This window comes from Salvelinus namaycush, chromosome 20 (assembly GCF_016432855.1).
Source record: "Salvelinus namaycush isolate Seneca chromosome 20, SaNama_1.0, whole genome shotgun sequence".
Lineage (NCBI taxonomy): Eukaryota > Metazoa > Chordata > Actinopteri > Salmoniformes > Salmonidae > Salvelinus > Salvelinus namaycush.
Genome location: NC_052326.1, coordinates 33018536 through 33035380, shown reverse-complemented (window position 1 = coordinate 33035380; position 16845 = coordinate 33018536). Strand labels below are relative to the sequence as shown.

General features: G+C 40.4%; 1 protein-coding gene across 1 annotated transcript; it reads left to right on the top strand.

Annotated features, from left to right (window-relative positions):
- The first annotated feature begins 1495 nt into the window (after positions 1-1495).
- Positions 1496-2988, top strand: LOC120064583 (homeobox protein Hox-C4a-like). The gene is made up of 2 exons (XM_039015175.1): positions 1496-2004; positions 2574-2988. The coding sequence occupies exons 1-2, from the start codon at positions 1566-1568 to the stop codon at positions 2963-2965; spliced, it is 831 nt and encodes a 276-aa protein (XP_038871103.1). The 5' UTR covers positions 1496-1565; the 3' UTR covers positions 2966-2988.
- The last annotated feature ends 13857 nt before the right edge of the window (positions 2989-16845 follow it).

The window sequence follows — 16845 nt, the reverse complement described above, 5'->3', positions numbered from 1 at the left end:
TTATTCTGAGTGGGATTTATTAACAGTTATTTCCAGTTTTCACAATCACAGCTTGCAGCATTGGAATGCAGTTCAAGTCGTCTATATGCACCCTGTAGAACCGAATTTGTGTTTACAATTAACAACCGCAAATTCGCCTCTACGGGAATATATGGGCGATTTCAATACCTCTGTGTCAGATAGAACGTAATAGCCCATCAAGAACATCTGATAATGCTTCAATGGATGTAAGCAAATGTCTAACCTTTGGAAGATGGAGAATGAGAGGGAAGGTGGGGCAGCAAAGAGAGAGAGTGGGAGAGACGGAGCGAGATAGAAACCTGGAGAGAGAATGTTCTAGGAAACCGTAAAGCGCGCGTGCGAGCGAGCGGGCATCATTTGAAGCGATTGATTTACTGCATTTACAGCCTAATAAAACTCGAACAACAAGGGGGGTTCTAATAAATAAGCCATTCTAACTTTTATGTGTCGTTTTTATTTTTATCCAATAAAAACTGACACGGCAATGATGCCTGTTATTTAGGAAGTAGACAGTTAACCTGGAGGTTCAGCTCTCAGTCTCTCTGATATAGATCGTGAGGGGGACTCCGTCTGTAATTCGCCAGGCCATTATCACTCATAGGGTCACTATACAACCATAACTGCTAGTCCATTGCAACTACAGTTGCCAACTACTCCTTATTTTACCACCAATACCACGACCTAATGCTATATTCTAGTCTTCGGTTTACACAAGATTAAAAATTGCAATGGCAATATTGTTGTTGTTATAACAAGCCTACAATAGGATATTAATGGCCTAATAGCCTATTAAGCATATTAGTATAATTATTGGCCTATTCATATCGTGAAAATCAGCATTAGAAGTATTCTATTATCATATTAGTAGCATTGTACTGGTAGTAGCATCATCCTCATTGGTTTAGAATGGTTGAATTGACCCTGTGCGTAATGGTCTCCAAACGATTGGCTTGTCAATGATCAATACGGCCCAATTAATTAGACGTGTGTTATCGTAAGAATGTTGTCCTCCTTTTCTTCAGATATCTGTTATCTTATATCATTGTTAGCCATTGGGTGTGATTGTGAATGCATTCTGCTGTCATGGTTTAAGAATGGAGTGGTTTATCTGTACTTAACCGCATAGTTCACACCAATTTATGCCATTGTTACTTTGTTCTGTTTGTTTTGGTGTGTATTTTTCCGAGTCATGTCACGATACCTTTGCTCTCCTCAGTCCCTGCCTGAGATGTGTGTATATATGACTTTCTGTTTCCTCACATAGCCTCCAACGGATCTTCACCACTTTCTGCCCTATTCAGTCATTTCATACTGATCTTGGTCGAAGAGCCGAGGCCTTGCCTCGAGAAAACACTCTCACACAAAGGCAACAAAAATATTCGAATAAATGTTTGGTTCCTTATCCGGGAACTACCTCGCCAGCTGCCATTGGACTGCTGTGTCACGTGGTTAACGTAACTTTACAGGGTCGCTTGCTAGTAGGAGGGCTTTATGGACCAGAAAAACGACAAAGGTAGAAAAAATATTTTTCACTCCAGAAATTAATGATCATGAGCTCGTATTTGATGGACTCTAGCTACATCGATCCGAAATTTCCTCCTTGCGAGGAATATTCACAAAATAGCTACATCCCAGAACACAGCCCTGAATACTACAGCCGCACGAGAGACACCGGCTACCAGCATCACCACCAGGAGTTGTATCCTCCGCGAGTGACCTACCAGGAGCGCCCGTATAACTGTGTAAGCATCCCCGAGCCCGAGCCCCAGACCGGCCATGGGCTCACACACTCGGGGAATATGCTTGCGGGGAAGGCACATACATCTCCATGTGAACCCTTGCCACTGTTACCCACATCCCCTACCACCCCACCGGTTGCGCCGCCTGCCTGCATCCAAGCCGCCCCGGAGCAACCCACCAGCTCTGCCTTGGCTAAGCAGCCTGTAGTGTACCCATGGATGAAGAAAATCCACGTCAGTATCGGTAGGCAATCTGTGTTGTTATTCTCTTTACTCGCTCTCCCTACCTCTCGTCCTCTCTCTTCCCCTCTTTCACCCCTATTTTACCTATATATCGCCTGACCTATAACCGGCTCGTGCTACGTACGTTAAGAGAGCAGCCCCTTTGAAATGGCACATATGATGTGGATTTACGAGTCAGCATTGGCAATTACACCCGCCATAAATTTTATAGCGGAGGCACTAGTCTGGACAGTTGTATTGCCATGTGGCTTTTTCTGTTATGTATGTGTCAGAGGGAGGAGAAAGTGAGCGAGGGAAAAGAGGGCTAAGGATTTTTTTTAAATATAATGTAGAATAAATTATTCAGCTGCTCTCTCGCAGTGGAGAAAGTGCTACCCATTATAGAGCCCACGAGTCGAGTCACTGACTGTGAAATATTTTATTGGGGATTAGATAATAGTGATTTCATTCTCCATTCACATCTCTATTTCTTTTCATATTTCAATTCACGCCAATCTTGCTTCCCTCCTATTTCTTCTTCTTTTCCTTTCCATTTCTCCTCTCTTCTACTGACCTCTACAAACCTCTCAGCGAATCCCAATTACAATGGAGCAGACGCAAAGCGGTCCAGGACTGCTTACACTCGCCAGCAGGTCTTAGAACTGGAGAAGGAGTTCCACTATAACCGCTACCTAACTCGGCGAAGACGCATCGAGATCGCCCACACCCTGGTTCTCTCCGAGCGCCAGATCAAAATTTGGTTTCAGAACCGAAGAATGAAGTGGAAAAAAGACCATAGGCTACCCAACACGAAAGTGAGATCTTCCTCCTCATCCAACACTAGCGCGACCTCCGGGTCCAACACAGCGTCCACAACAGCCAGCACTCTCCCGCGTGCTGTGGGCTCCAACACCGTGCCAGCTTCCCAGGAACTCTCTCGAGTCTCCGTAGTCGAACGAGACCAGGATATTACAAGGTTATAGACACAAAATAGTATCTGACAAAGAGGATGAAAAAACAACGGATTATTTATTTTAAAAAAAATATATTCTTTTTATATATATATAATTGTTCCTATAGTGTTCTTGTGCGTAAACGGGTTTTTCTTCTCAGTCCACAGTTATTCAAGTATGCATGTTATATAGCATGGATTACTGCAGATACTGTACCAACGGATTATTACGGTTATCAGGGTTTATTTATTTATTATATCATTTTTTGTTATTTTTTAGTAAGTTGTTCTGACGAATAATATACATTATCAAAGTATTTGCCTGTGGCAGAATACGTAGCTGTCAGCAGACTTATACAAACACAATCGTTTTATTTATTCTCTGAAAAATAATGTTAGGGTAATCTATTTATTTAGGCTATTCATCTCAGAGGTGACAGTAACAATAGCCAGTTTTTATTTTGCAATACATGTGAATCAGTGAAATGTTGTGATTTATTTTTCAGCACAACCTCTTATCAAGCAAAGTCAGTGAGGGTAGTGTGTTTTGTGATTACATTTTGTGATTTGGATTTATTTTAATTGATCATTGTAAAATGCAACAAAATACGTTTAGTGTTTTTGTGATAATCGTAGTGCTCAATAAAACCGTGTCGAGTAGTTTAGAATACGTTTGAGTCATCTTTATTTACGAATTCAGCATAAAAACTAATATTCTATTTACATGTGACCTACACCATGTTTTGAAAATGTATTAATGTAAGAGATGAGGAACCCTTGAGCGTCCCCATTGCAAACGAAGAAGTGCTCGGACCTTAAAGTGGTAGGCCTATATGTCATCGGATTAACTGATTGATAACTTCCCTTAGAGCAGTTCCATTCTTCTATGAGTAAGAGGGGCAGAGGTTTTTCCGAGTCATCTCACATGAATAGCCCTTTCAGAGTTCACCAAAAGGTTGAAAATGTTTTCCCCAAATTCAAATGCACATTATGCATTGTTAAAACTTAAACTAATGCCATAGAATGTTTTTGCAAACAAAGTTTGATTCATACGAGCACAGGTGACGTGTTTCAAGCAGGCTACCAACAATGTTATGGACCTGCGTGCGCATTTCCATAAGCCTATGTGTAACTGTTTTGCACATATGGACTATTAAACATAACTAAACCTATGAAAGCCTCAACAAATTGGCTATAACTTAAAAAATATGTGTATATTGTATTATGTTATTTCAAGACACATTTTTAATTGTAGAAAACAATTACAAATATTTTAATTGTAGAAAACACCGAATTCGTCTAGTTATTCTATAAAAAACTATTCATGCACACACAGTCGTACCCCAAATCAAACCAGCTAGTATGTCTCTTCAATCTAAAGTGATTTTAAAATGTATAGGTTAGACTGCTATTAGCAGCGTTATAAAACTCACTGCAGCTTCGTAGCCTACAGATTCACTTTCAATCTACAATTTGCAAGAGTTGTATTCCAAGCCATTTTCACATGCAAATAACACTTGATATCTTCTATAGGTTATCTGTAGTGCTCAAGGGGATGACATTCCAAGCAAAATACTTTTCAAAACTGTTAACAAAGTCTTATATGACAACAAAATCATACATGTTTTGTTATAATATGTGTATAAGTTAATAACAGCTAGATGTCTACAGATTGTGGCGTTAATTGCCTGAGGCCCAAATACTGCTAGTGAGGATCACCGTATAGACTGAAGTTGTAAGCCTTGATATTCTAAGTCTTAAAGGAAAATACCACTCAATATCTTTTGGTATTTGTTTCATTAGTCCACTGTTGATACATTCCCAAAATGTTTTGCATGTCAGTAATTAAGTTTTCAAGATATAGAACTGTCAAAATACAGAAAAGGTCACAGTATGATGAGTTTGGCAGTTTTTGAGTGGAATATTCCTCTAATATACATGTTCCTATCTTAGCATGGACCTCTCAGCTCTGTCTTATAGAACAAAGCGACATGGGCCTTTCGGAGTTTCACTTGGCCATGACTTTCGGGGAGAGTGGAACCCCTCCAGATCCACCCACCGTTCTGGCTGCCATTATACTCCCGGACACCGGTGAGAAATGAGGGTGTATGCATACCAAAATCGCTGCCTCCCAGTGATCTGTTTTCCATAGCCTACCACTCTGTCGCCCTATAGCGCGGCTGAAAAGGGCAATCGTATTGATTTTTTTTTCAGGCGGACGGTATAAAAGACTGGGGTTCAGGCGGGGGACACGTTTTCTGTGCCATTAGCTTAATTCCAGTCCGGGATGCTCGACATTTTCAACGGCCTGACATGCCCGGTCAAGCTCCCTCGACTTGTAACTTCGACTTGTAACTTGTGTGTATGTCTTCATGGGGTTGCCTTGATTGTGGATGTTTGTTCTACGTTAATTGACCTGTGGAGAGTGTGTGTGATGTGATTTGTTAATTGCCCTGATGCTGTAACCTATCTGTGACCTCTAACTACAAATATGAAGCCTAAAATCTCATTATGCCGTAATACCGTAAGTGCGTGAGTAAAGTCTGAAATTAATAGCCTATAACAAAGCTTAGTTTACGATTATTAACATGTAATACGCCTGAGGCTATTTAACACAAAAAAATGTCGTATAGGCCTGTATAAAAACATACAAGGTTTATGGGGAGAAATTGGTCCTGTGCTGCAACGTCAGCATCGTGGGTTCGATTCCCACTGGGGCCATCCATACCAACATGTTTCTAAGCGCTATTGTAAGACACTTTAGATAAAGTGTTTACTAAATTACTAAAGTGTATTTTTAGGTCTATACACTGAGTGTACAAAACATTAGGAACACCTTCCTAATATTGTATTGCACCCCCTTTTGCCCTCAGAACAGCCTCAATTTGTTGGGGAATGGACTCTACAACGTGTCGAAAGCGTTCTACAGGGATTCTGGCCCATGTTGACTCAATTCTTCCCACAGTTGTGTCAAGTTGGCTGGATGTCCATGGGTGGTCGACCGTTCTTGATACACACGGGAAACTGTTGAGCGTGAAAAACCTAGCAGCAGCTGCAGTTTTTGTCACACTCAAACCGATGCGTCTGGCACCTACTACCATACCCCGTTCGAAGGCACTTGAAACTTTGTTCTTGCCCATTTACCCGCTGAATGGCACACATGCACATTCCATGTCTCAAGGCTTAAAAAACCTTCTTTAACCTGTCTCCCCTTCATCTACACTGACTGAAGTGAATTTAACAAGTGACATCAATAATGGATCATAGCTTTCCCCTGGATTCACCTGGTCAGTCTATGTCATGGAAAAAGTAGGTGTTCCTAATGTTTTGTACACAGTGTATATTTAGCATTAAATCGTTTTTTATTACTTTTGGTTAAATGATAAATAGTACAGCTAGTAGCCTAGCTTTAAATTGTGTTTTTAAATTTCAATATTTATCTCAATGTGTCATCCTCTCAGTACAGGCGTTAGCCTACCAAATATATATCCGAGCATTTTAGCGTACCAAATATATCCACTATTTTCAATGGGCCTATAGGCAGCACACGTGTTCATCCATCTAGTAGGCTAAAACTTTTACAGTACCACCTCCTAATACTTCCCAAGTGTCTTTGACGGGACAGAGAGAGATGTGTGTGTATGTCAGGATTGAATTGATAGGCTACATCATCGGGTTTCTGCACTTACGTTGACATTTCTGAGCGATCAGTGTCAGTGATGAATACACGTCCATTCCATTTTCATATTCATATTCATATTGGCAAAAATAATCGATATCTATGACTAACATCATTGCATTTGCTAATGAAAAGGCTGAGTCAGAAAAGTGTTCAGGAACAATTGATAGGTTGTAAAATGAATTTCGATGTAACCAGCAACTCCAACAACGAAAACACACAATTGTCGTGATAAGAACCTAGAACATGCCTATTTTCTCAAATACAACTATTTTGTGTAACAAATACTTTACCAAAAGGATGTTTGCATTAGCTTAATCTTTTTGATTTCAGTGAATCCTTAAGTGTTTCAGAATGTCTTGAAACGGAATTGGCCTTTTTTGTTTTTGAATCTTTGGTGAGTGAACATAGGTGGGGTGTGTGGACTGTATGTTTCTGGCGGTAGGGTCAAGTCTCTGGATTTTACTGCTGTTTGCGAGCAATGATAAATATTTAAACACCCAATGACATGTTTACTTGTGAGTTCGTGTCTGGCAACGAAAAGGGTCATGACCCTACTTGAGACAGGGATGGACACTTTAGAGGAGAGGGAGGAGAAGAGGTGTAGCAGAGACCCACTCAGCGCTGTGGTATGGGTTATGGACCACTGGCTGTATTGGCACCGAACTAGGCTATTATGCAGGTGCAATGGGCATGGCAAACGGACAGACATTTCCTCTCAGGTCAACGAATCCTTCATTCAGATATGATGCGAGGAGTGATGAAGGACTGGATCGAACTTTGTCTTTTTGTAAAAGGATTTAGCCTATAAACAATATGTTTTTAACTTTGAAGTTTAAATGGTTTAGTAGTATGTAGTATTTAGACTTTTCGTGTAATTTGGTAGCCTACAAAAATCCGTGTGTAGGCTAGGGGCTCGAAATAAATCATTATTTCTTAAGCCTAAATTTCCCAAAATGGGTCTTTATGACGTGATATTGTCATATCTTAAACAATACATCCGTCTTCAATTCAGACAGCCTCATGTTGGCAAGCACCCTTGATAGTTGTGTGTCTACAGGCCTAAGGCCGTTTTAATAGGCTGAGAAAAGTGCGATCAAACTTGCAATTAGCCCTATAGGCCAATTGGTTTAACCATAAAATTACTCAAAACATGATGCTTTGTGTAATTCAGTGGGCTTATATACAGCTTTCTGTGTCGCTGCATGCCTGGAGGAGTCCCCAGCCCCTGGGCTGTTTTGGAACTGTGCAGTGTCTTTCCAGCATTCCTCCTTCTCATTCTGATTTATGGCAAGTTTTGCTCTCATGTCCCTCAAAAATGCGGAACTCTTCCACAAGACATGGAAGGGTTTTGGAATAGGCCAGGCTATGTGGGAGGATATATAGGCTACAGCTGCAGCCAATGGCTTCCTAATTTACACACGCACGCACGCACAAGCACACACACAAATAAACACACACACACGCGCGCACGCATCCGGGGAGAAGGGAACATCTGCTGTGCTTCGGAGTTTGAATAAGGAAGCGGCTAGATTTATAACACATCACCAATGAGAGTGCCTCCCTTTTTATTCAATAGCCAGACGACCTCTGTTTCAACCCTGGGCTCCTATACTACCGCCATGATGCACATAATACTCTCCTGCACACTGGAACCATCGGCGAACTCCCAATAGAGACGGAATCAGCTAAGCTACCGATGTAAAATCCAAATGGTAAACTATTTATAGAAAATATTTTTCTAATAACTTGGTCATTTGATAAAATGATCACAAAAAGGCTGTGTCATTTAGGACCTCTCCCTGTAACCTATCACACGTGATGTGATGAAAAATTATTCTTTAGCCTACATGAAACAAAACTATTTGCATATTATCATGTGTTATCCGATGTACTTCATATACATTGTAAGGAATCATTTTTGCGAAAGGTGGCTAGTATTTTCATATAGGTCTACAAGTCCCCTCACAAATCACATACACACCCTTAAGGGAGTTTTGCAAGTCAAATAATCTGTTGGCTGTGTCAACATGTTCTCTCAAAAAATATGTGGTCTAAGAGAATGACAGATTTATATTACTTGCTACTTTCAAGTTTACAAAATTGTAAGTTATTCGCCAATAGCCCGTTTTAAGTCATGTGATGGATGACAAATAGGATACTATTGCAAAACAAAATACTTGGCCAATCTTCAATATCTTTCCATGTCAATTGTCCTTAAGATTATATGCCTGAAGGCTAATTAAACACTTTGGTGGAATTTTATTTAGATCCATTTGTTAATTGTTTTATTTTGAGGACTCAATGGAATGCCAAACATAAGGAAATTCAGTTGCATGGTAGCCGCTGGTCGTTGGTATTCCCTCAATGGATCCTCTGTCCACATGTGTCTAACTCACACTTTACACTACAACTTTGCTTGTGGGTAGGTTATGGGTATACTATTATATTCCAAAAAGGATTGTTTACATGAGGGTGGAGGTTGTGTTTCCCGAACCTTAATTCCAATTTAATACGGCTTATTAGGAGGATCCACAATTATGCCTTGACAAATAAAGTCTTGTTTGACTCTCCCTCCAGGCCCATTGGTGGAGAATAATACACAGTCCCATCTAGTCCAATGGACAAAACATTTTACTATTTGAGGAGGAGGAGAATATCAAATGGGAAATCTCTATGTGAATGAGCAATACAGTGAGGTCAGTCAGCCTATTCATCCTATCCAGTCACAGATGCAGTGTGAAACATGTCAAAGGAAAATGGCACTCAGAAGATACTTCCACTTCAGATGTATGGGTGTCAACAGTAATCAACAGTAGGCCCGTGCTCTGATACATAAAGCTTTCCCCACACAAACAGTCATGACTGTTTCATCACCAGTGATTATTCTGTCTTGTCAAGAGATTGAATGAAGATGGTGTGTGCTCAAGGCTCCAGCAGGTACTATGACCTCATCATTAGATGGGACAGTAGGGCTAACAGGCTAACCACTTGCCTTATCCACGTACCTTGCCTATTCACGTCTCCCCAGCTCGCCTCTTGCCTGCTCTCACCCTCAGGTCAGTGTGTCCCCTATATAGACTATCATACCATTTGACCCCAAGGAGAGTGACTGTGTTTGCATGGGGCTGAATCAAAACGTCTTATTGATTGTTTGTATAGTTCATAAGTCACTATCTGCCTGATAAATTCACTAAACAAATTAATAATAAACTCATTGTAAACTCAGTGAGCCTTTTGTCTTATTGACTACATGCCTATAGTTACCAGCAGCACACAGCCAGTTTGACTTATTTGATTCAAATCTTCTTCAATATTTAATTGCAGTTTTTTTCTAATTCCTTTTTATTGATATTTCTTCTCGATATCCCCTGGAACAGCTCAAAGGCAGGGACTAGACATTATAATGGTTTGACAGGGTGAGCTAACGGCAGGCGCGAGTGATGGGAGAGAGGAGAGTAAAAAATGATTTATTGTCGCCATCCCAGTTCACACAGAGTTCACGAGGAGCTGCAGCCTGCTTGTGCATGAAAGGACAGGAACGGCTTGAGCTAGTTTAGCTCTCTGAAGAAAGAGAAAAACAAAATAGAAAAAATCTTAGTAAATTATTACAATTAAAATGTTAGTTTAATGGTGTCATACTCTGTAAGTAATAATAATATTATTAATAATAATACATTCATAGTTTTTGTCAGTGTGGTCAAGCAGAATTGAGAGTGATATGGTAGAGTAGTTTTGCTACAGAATGAAGAGATTGCGGATTATATAATTGTACAATATTTGCATGATTTCTTTAATAAATCCAAGTGTTCAATTTAACAATATGATATATTTAGAAACTTTTGCAAAATGTCCGAAGGCTTTGAGAAGGCACAATTTTGCATAGAATTATAATAATTTGACATTTGACTTCTGATAAGCTAAATGTTAGGCAAAATGCCAAGAAAATGTTACAATATTGACTTTGTTTAGGCCTATGTCTTTTATGGTGTTCATGGCACATCAGTTATGAGGATTATTTAACATGGGAAATTGCTGTCAAACTTGCCTCTCTTTTGTCTAGGCAGAAATGCTTGTGGGAAATGTATTCATGGGCAGGGCAATAGCAAGTGCAATATCATTTCAATTTAAAATTAAGAAGCGTTTGAGTTGTGTGATTAACATATGTAAAGACTTTTTATAATTAATTTGCATATTGCTTCTGCATACTTCTCCATGTAACTATTTAGCCCATACCTATAATTTAATTTGGTGCAATGTAGGCCTATTGTCAGGGCTGTTGTTATTGTTTGACGACCTTGCTGGTATTGCTTTCCTTGTTTAAATAAACCTGCCCAGCTTGTACTTACTCACCTGTTCTATCTTGGCAACTTGACAACACTTTAGAAATCCAAATTAGGTCTACTGATTACAACAATAATACAAATCACAGCAGAATATGTACAGTAGAAGTACATCTTGGCAATGTTCTTTTATAATCTCCACCTGGCACAGCCAGAAGAGGACTGGCCACCCCTCATAGCCTGGTTCCTCTCTAGGTTTCTTCCTAGGTTTTGGCCTTTCTAGGGAGTTTTTCCTAGCCACCGTGCTTCTACACCTGCATTGCTTGCTGTTTGGGGTTTTAGGCTGGGTTTCTGTACAACACTTTGAGATATCAGCTGATGTACGAAGGGCTTTATAAATACATTTGATTTCATTTGATGACATTATTTTCTGGAATTTTCCAAGCTGTTTAAAGGAACAGTCACCTTAGTGTATGTAAACTTCTGACCCACTGGAATTATGAAACAGTGAATTATAAGTTAAATAATCTGTCTGTAAACAATTGTTGGAAAAATGACTTGTGTCATGCACAAAGTAGATGTCCTAACTGACTTGCCAAAACTGTAGTTTGTTAACAAGAAATTTGTGGAGTGGTTGAAAAACGAGTTTTAATGACTCCAACCTAAGTGTATGTAAGCTTCCGACTTCAACTGTGGCCTAGTCTTATTTTCTATATTAATGACTGTCATTGCCTCTTTATGACTGTATGAGTACCTCTATGGGTAAAGGAATATATCCTTCTGTTTATATTATGTTTAATTACATTTGCATTATTGTAATGGGGCAGATGTTTGACTATGTTTGACTGATGTCTCAGGCTATTACTAAACTAAATATTGTGGAGGGATATCTGTAAACACATCATTCCCCCATTTCCATCCAAATGTAAGACAGGGAACTATATTGTGTTTATTTTTCTGGCAAATGTGAAATAAATGCAATTTAAGTTTTTGAAGGTCTATGGTTATGCAAAGACAGAAAACATCTCTCAGTAGAATTGACTAATTTAATTTGTTGCACTTTATATCAACAAAACATCCTTCAAACCACTTTAGAGACTAAGAGAGTATCCTATTCTCTTCAGTGTGGAGGCTACAGGCATTCTCTTCAATGTGGAGGCTACAGGCATTCTCTTCAGTGTGGAGGCTACAGGCATTCTCTTCAATGTGGAGGCTACAGGCATTCTCTTCAGTGTGGAGGCTACAGGCATTCTCTTCAGTGTGGAGGCTACAGGCATTCTCTTCAGTATGGAGGCTACAGGCGTTCTCTTCAGTGTGGAGGCTACAGGCATTCTCTTCAGTGTGGGGCTACAGGCATTCTCTTCAATGTGGAGGCTACAGGCATTCTCTTCAGTGTGGAGGCTACAGGCATTCTCTTCAGTGTGGAGGCTACAGGCATTCTCTTCAGTGTGGAGGCTACAGGCATTCTCTTCAGTGTGGAGGCTACAGGCATTCTCTTCAATGTGGAGGCTACAGGCATTCTCTTCAGTGTGGAGGCTACAGGCATTCTCTTCAGTGTGGAGGCTACAGGCATTCTCTTCAGTGTGGAGGATACAGGCATTTTCTTCAGTGTGGAGGATACAGACATTCTCTTCAGTGTGGAGGATACAGGCGTTTTCTTCAGGGTGGAGGATACAGACATTCTCTTCAGTGTGGAGGCTACAGGCATTCTCTTCAGTATGGAGGATACAGACATTCTCTTCAGTGTGGAGGCTACAGGCGTTTTCTTCAGTGTGGAGGCTATAGGTGTTTCCATTTACCTAACATTGTGACTCAGGGGGTGGAAGGCAAGCTATATGTGGCATGAAGTCTCCTAAATATGCATTCAATAGTTGTATGAAAGTGGCAAAGCAGGGTAGCTTGTCCTCTAACTGTGGTGTTGGTTCAAGGCCCTGGATGGAAAAAAGTATTTCTAAAAAACCTAACTAGAATGCTTTGTTAAATGTGAAAATGTCTGCAAATACAAATGTTATTTTCTTCTGTAATTACAATTTTTACAGAAATTGTGTGTGAAGCATTGCATTGCATCATGTCACCAAAATTGACTGATAGTCCATAATTTCTGGTTTTGTATATGTAACCTCAACCCTATGTGTTTTTCTCCCCTGCTTTCTATCTCCCTAGGAATGTCACCTGAGAGGCAAAGTGAGGTGGATCCTGTTCAATGACAAAGACAGCAGATGAGCCTAGCACACCTGTTCCTCTTGGACGGCCACATGGATGGATGCTGTGAGGAACCTGGCTCTTGGGCTCCACCTTGATATGATTCTCTAAGGGAGAATATGACTGCAGCAGCACTTCACTCAGTGCTCTGACAAGGACCTAAGTGTAGAAGCTATGGCCTGCACCCACCTCACTCCTGCAGAAAATGGTGCATCCTCTGATCCCCTATAGTAAACAGAGCTTCAGCGTTGGGAAACAAGAGGAGAAAACAAGGGGGATCGTTGTTGGATCAGCAGTGATTATGAATTAAGTGATGTTGTCCGTAAGCACATTAAGTTATGATCAGTGAGGGCCGTTGAGAGCAGAGTGCTACACCTCTGAGGACTGTTGTCGACCGGCATGCTAGTGAACTCTCCAGCTCCACGGACCCTTACCTGTTCCAGTCGGGTTAATATGATATGTGATGCTACAGTTGGGACATTGGTAGAAGCCTCTCACTATGACAAGTACCTCTGATAAGATTGTTCTGAGGACATACACACACAAAATATTTAGCTATTTTGCAAACTACCAATATCTGGAGGCCCATTGTGATTCCTCAAGTGAGTTGTTTTCTCATTGCTAAATTAGATGAATGCATTAATTGTATTTTGCTACAGTGTATTAAGATATTCATATTGAATACTGAAACAATTTATATGTTAAACATATGTATATGTGTTTTATACACCTGTGATAATGACACACCACCAAATATTATGGAAGCCATAAACTATGGAAAAAACAGATTGAAATTAAATGTGTTGTACAGATTGTGAAATTGTTTATTAAATGCTTTAATATGAGAGTTGATGGTATTTCTCTAGTTTGTGTCTTTTGAACTGAGCAATGTAAATGTGATGCATGTTCAAATTAGAAATGCAAATAATAAGATGACATACTGTGAAAGAGAGGGATTCATTACCAGTGGCAAATAGACAGTCTGTGTTCCTTGTTGTATGGAAAACACACTAAAAACACACAATACACATAATTTCCTAGTCCATAAATTCAATGTGAATCATTCCCAAATTAGGAGAAAGAAGCGAGCCATGCCTTTGTCAGCAGACTGCTGTGAGATCAACACCATTTTCTTGCAAATCAAATCAAATGTTATTAGTCACATGCTTCGGGAACAACAGGTGTAGACACAGTGAAATACTTACTAACGACCCTTCCCAACAATGCAGAGTGAAAGAAAATAGAAAAGTAAAACACGTAATAATAAATACACAATGAGTAACGATAACTTGGCTATACTGTATGTACATATAAGTAGGAATAAGAGATAATAAACAGTAGCAACAGCGTATGTGATCTATCAAAAAAGTTAGTGCAAAAAGGGTCAATGCAGATAGTTAAACAGTTATCCAAATAGCTACCCTGACAAAGTATTTAGCAGTCTTAAGGCTTGAGGGTAGAAGTTTTTCAGGATTCTGTTGGTTCCAGACCTGGTGCATCGGTACTGTTTGCCGTGCAGTAGCAGAGAGAACAGTCTAGGACTGGAATCTTTGACAATTTTTAGGACCTTTCTTTGACACAGCTTGGTATAGAGGTCCTGGATGGCAGAGAGCTTGGCTCCAGTAATGTACTGGGCCGTACGCACTACCCTCTATAGCGCCTTGCGGTGTTGTAGCAAAGCAAGATGCTCTCAATGGTGCAGCTGTAGAACTTTTATAGGATCTGAGGGCACATGCCACATTTCTTCAGCCTCCTGAGGGGGAAGAGGCGTTGTCATGCCCTCTTCACGATTGTGTTGGTGTGTGTGGACCATGATAGATCCTTAGTGATGTGGACACTGAGGAACTTGAGCTCTCGACCCGCTCCACTACAGACCGTCGATGTGAATGGGGGCGCACTCAGCCCTTAGTTTCCTGTAGTCCACGATTAGCACCTTTGTCTTGCTGACGTTGAGGAATAGGTTGTTGTCCCTGCACCACACTGCCAGGTCTCTGACCTCCTCCCTGTAGAACACAATGTTAGCTCCTGCATCAGTGCATAGTAATATTATCCCTGCATTGCAATAAAATCCTGCTTTGTCTTTCTGTTTTCATCCTAGCTTAGTCTGATACGCTTTGAGGTTAAACGGTTTTTGCCAAATAATGACTACAGATTATAATAATAACATTTATGAGAATATGTAAATAATTATTATCAAAGAATTACAGTGAAGTGTATTTGATATTTGAAGTGTTTATTTTTCTCTCATCCATATTACTCTCTCTCATTCTCCCTAACCCTTTCTTTTCCCCCTCAACCTCCCTGTCTCCCTCCCTGTCTCCCTCCCGCCCGCCCTATCTGTCTCTATGTCTGCTTCTCTGATGGTGTTTGCAGTGGCTGGCTGTATGCTGTGTACGCGGATGCTGTTATTGTAAATACGCCACTGCATTATCATCTGTCACCCACGCAGTCAGAGAAGTGGGCTTAATGGTCGAGTTGGCCTGCCAATGGCCCCTGTTTGTGACAGTAGCAAATGCCAACTCTGTGCTACACGCCTCACGCTCTGCCATTCTAATTCTGTTATTACTGTCATATGACTATTAATCACAGCCACAGGAGAACAAGAGGAGGGGGAGAAATACACCAGCGCAATTAATGCAACTCAATCTACAAGAACCCAACACATGGAGACCCTCTCTTTATGCAGATTTCACATATGGAACTTGAGAACTTCAATTGAGGTCTTAGCGAATAGAGAATTCTAGAAATTGTGTTGAAATTACTCATTATTATTCATTGAAGGTTTTTCATAACCCTATAGTAAAAAAGAAATGAAAACTAGCCTACTATTGTGAATTACAATTATGTTTGTTTTTCCCTTCATCATTTAGCATTACCCTGGAGGCCCTGCACTGCAGTACTGGAGTTACAAGATGGAGTAAACAGCATAACCCAATGACTCCAGAAGCCTCATCCAGACACCAGGGAAACAGCTTACCCTATGTTCTGTGTTACATTACCTGAAAGGGTCATGCTGGCGGCCCAAGTCATTGCTGAATAACGACATTTTGGTCTAATCACACTCAGATTGAAATTATGTAAATGTGGGAACAGATGCAGATGAGAGAGCATTTCGGCGACACATGGCTCCAAATCCCACGGCTATTACTCAAAAGAGGAACTCCAAGTACTGGCAGCAATGCTGGAGGAAAGACTCAATGACCCACACCAAACAAGTGGTTTCTCTGCTTGCCTGTTTTTGATTGTGTTTATTTGTTATTGCCTCTGGTGGTCCAACCAAGCCTGCTGTTCAAACTTCTCACTTTGTTCTTCCGTTTTTCTTTTCTTCCCTGCATCAAGTAATGCTGTGGTTAAGAAATGTAGAGTGTGAATACGCTTAGTGATTGAATAATACTGTGTGTCTGTGTGTGTGTGTCTGTGTGTGTGTGACTTCTGAAGGCGTATACATATTATCATTAGCTCTATTTTATGCCTCCTAGATGTGTCAAGATCCTTCAAAAGATGTGAAAATCTCTCAGTGATTGAACAACAGCTGTTTACATGGAATATGTTGACATTAAATCAAGTAGTGTCTTGCAAAAGAATCCCCTTGAAATTCAATCTCCTTGTGTGCACTTGACACACACACACACACACACACACACACACACACACACACACACACACACACACACACACACACACACACACACACACACACACACACACACACACACACACACACACACACACACACACACAGTTGAA

Bases quoted from the DNA above. Each gene is read 5' to 3' on its own strand.
- LOC120064583 (XM_039015175.1), top strand. From the start codon at position 1,566: ATGATCATGAGCTCGTATTTGATGGACTCTAGCTACATCGATCCGAAA. The intron at 2,005-2,573 runs GTAGGCAATCTG...CAAACCTCTCAG, and splicing joins GAAAATCCACGTCAGTATCG to CGAATCCCAATTACAATGGA.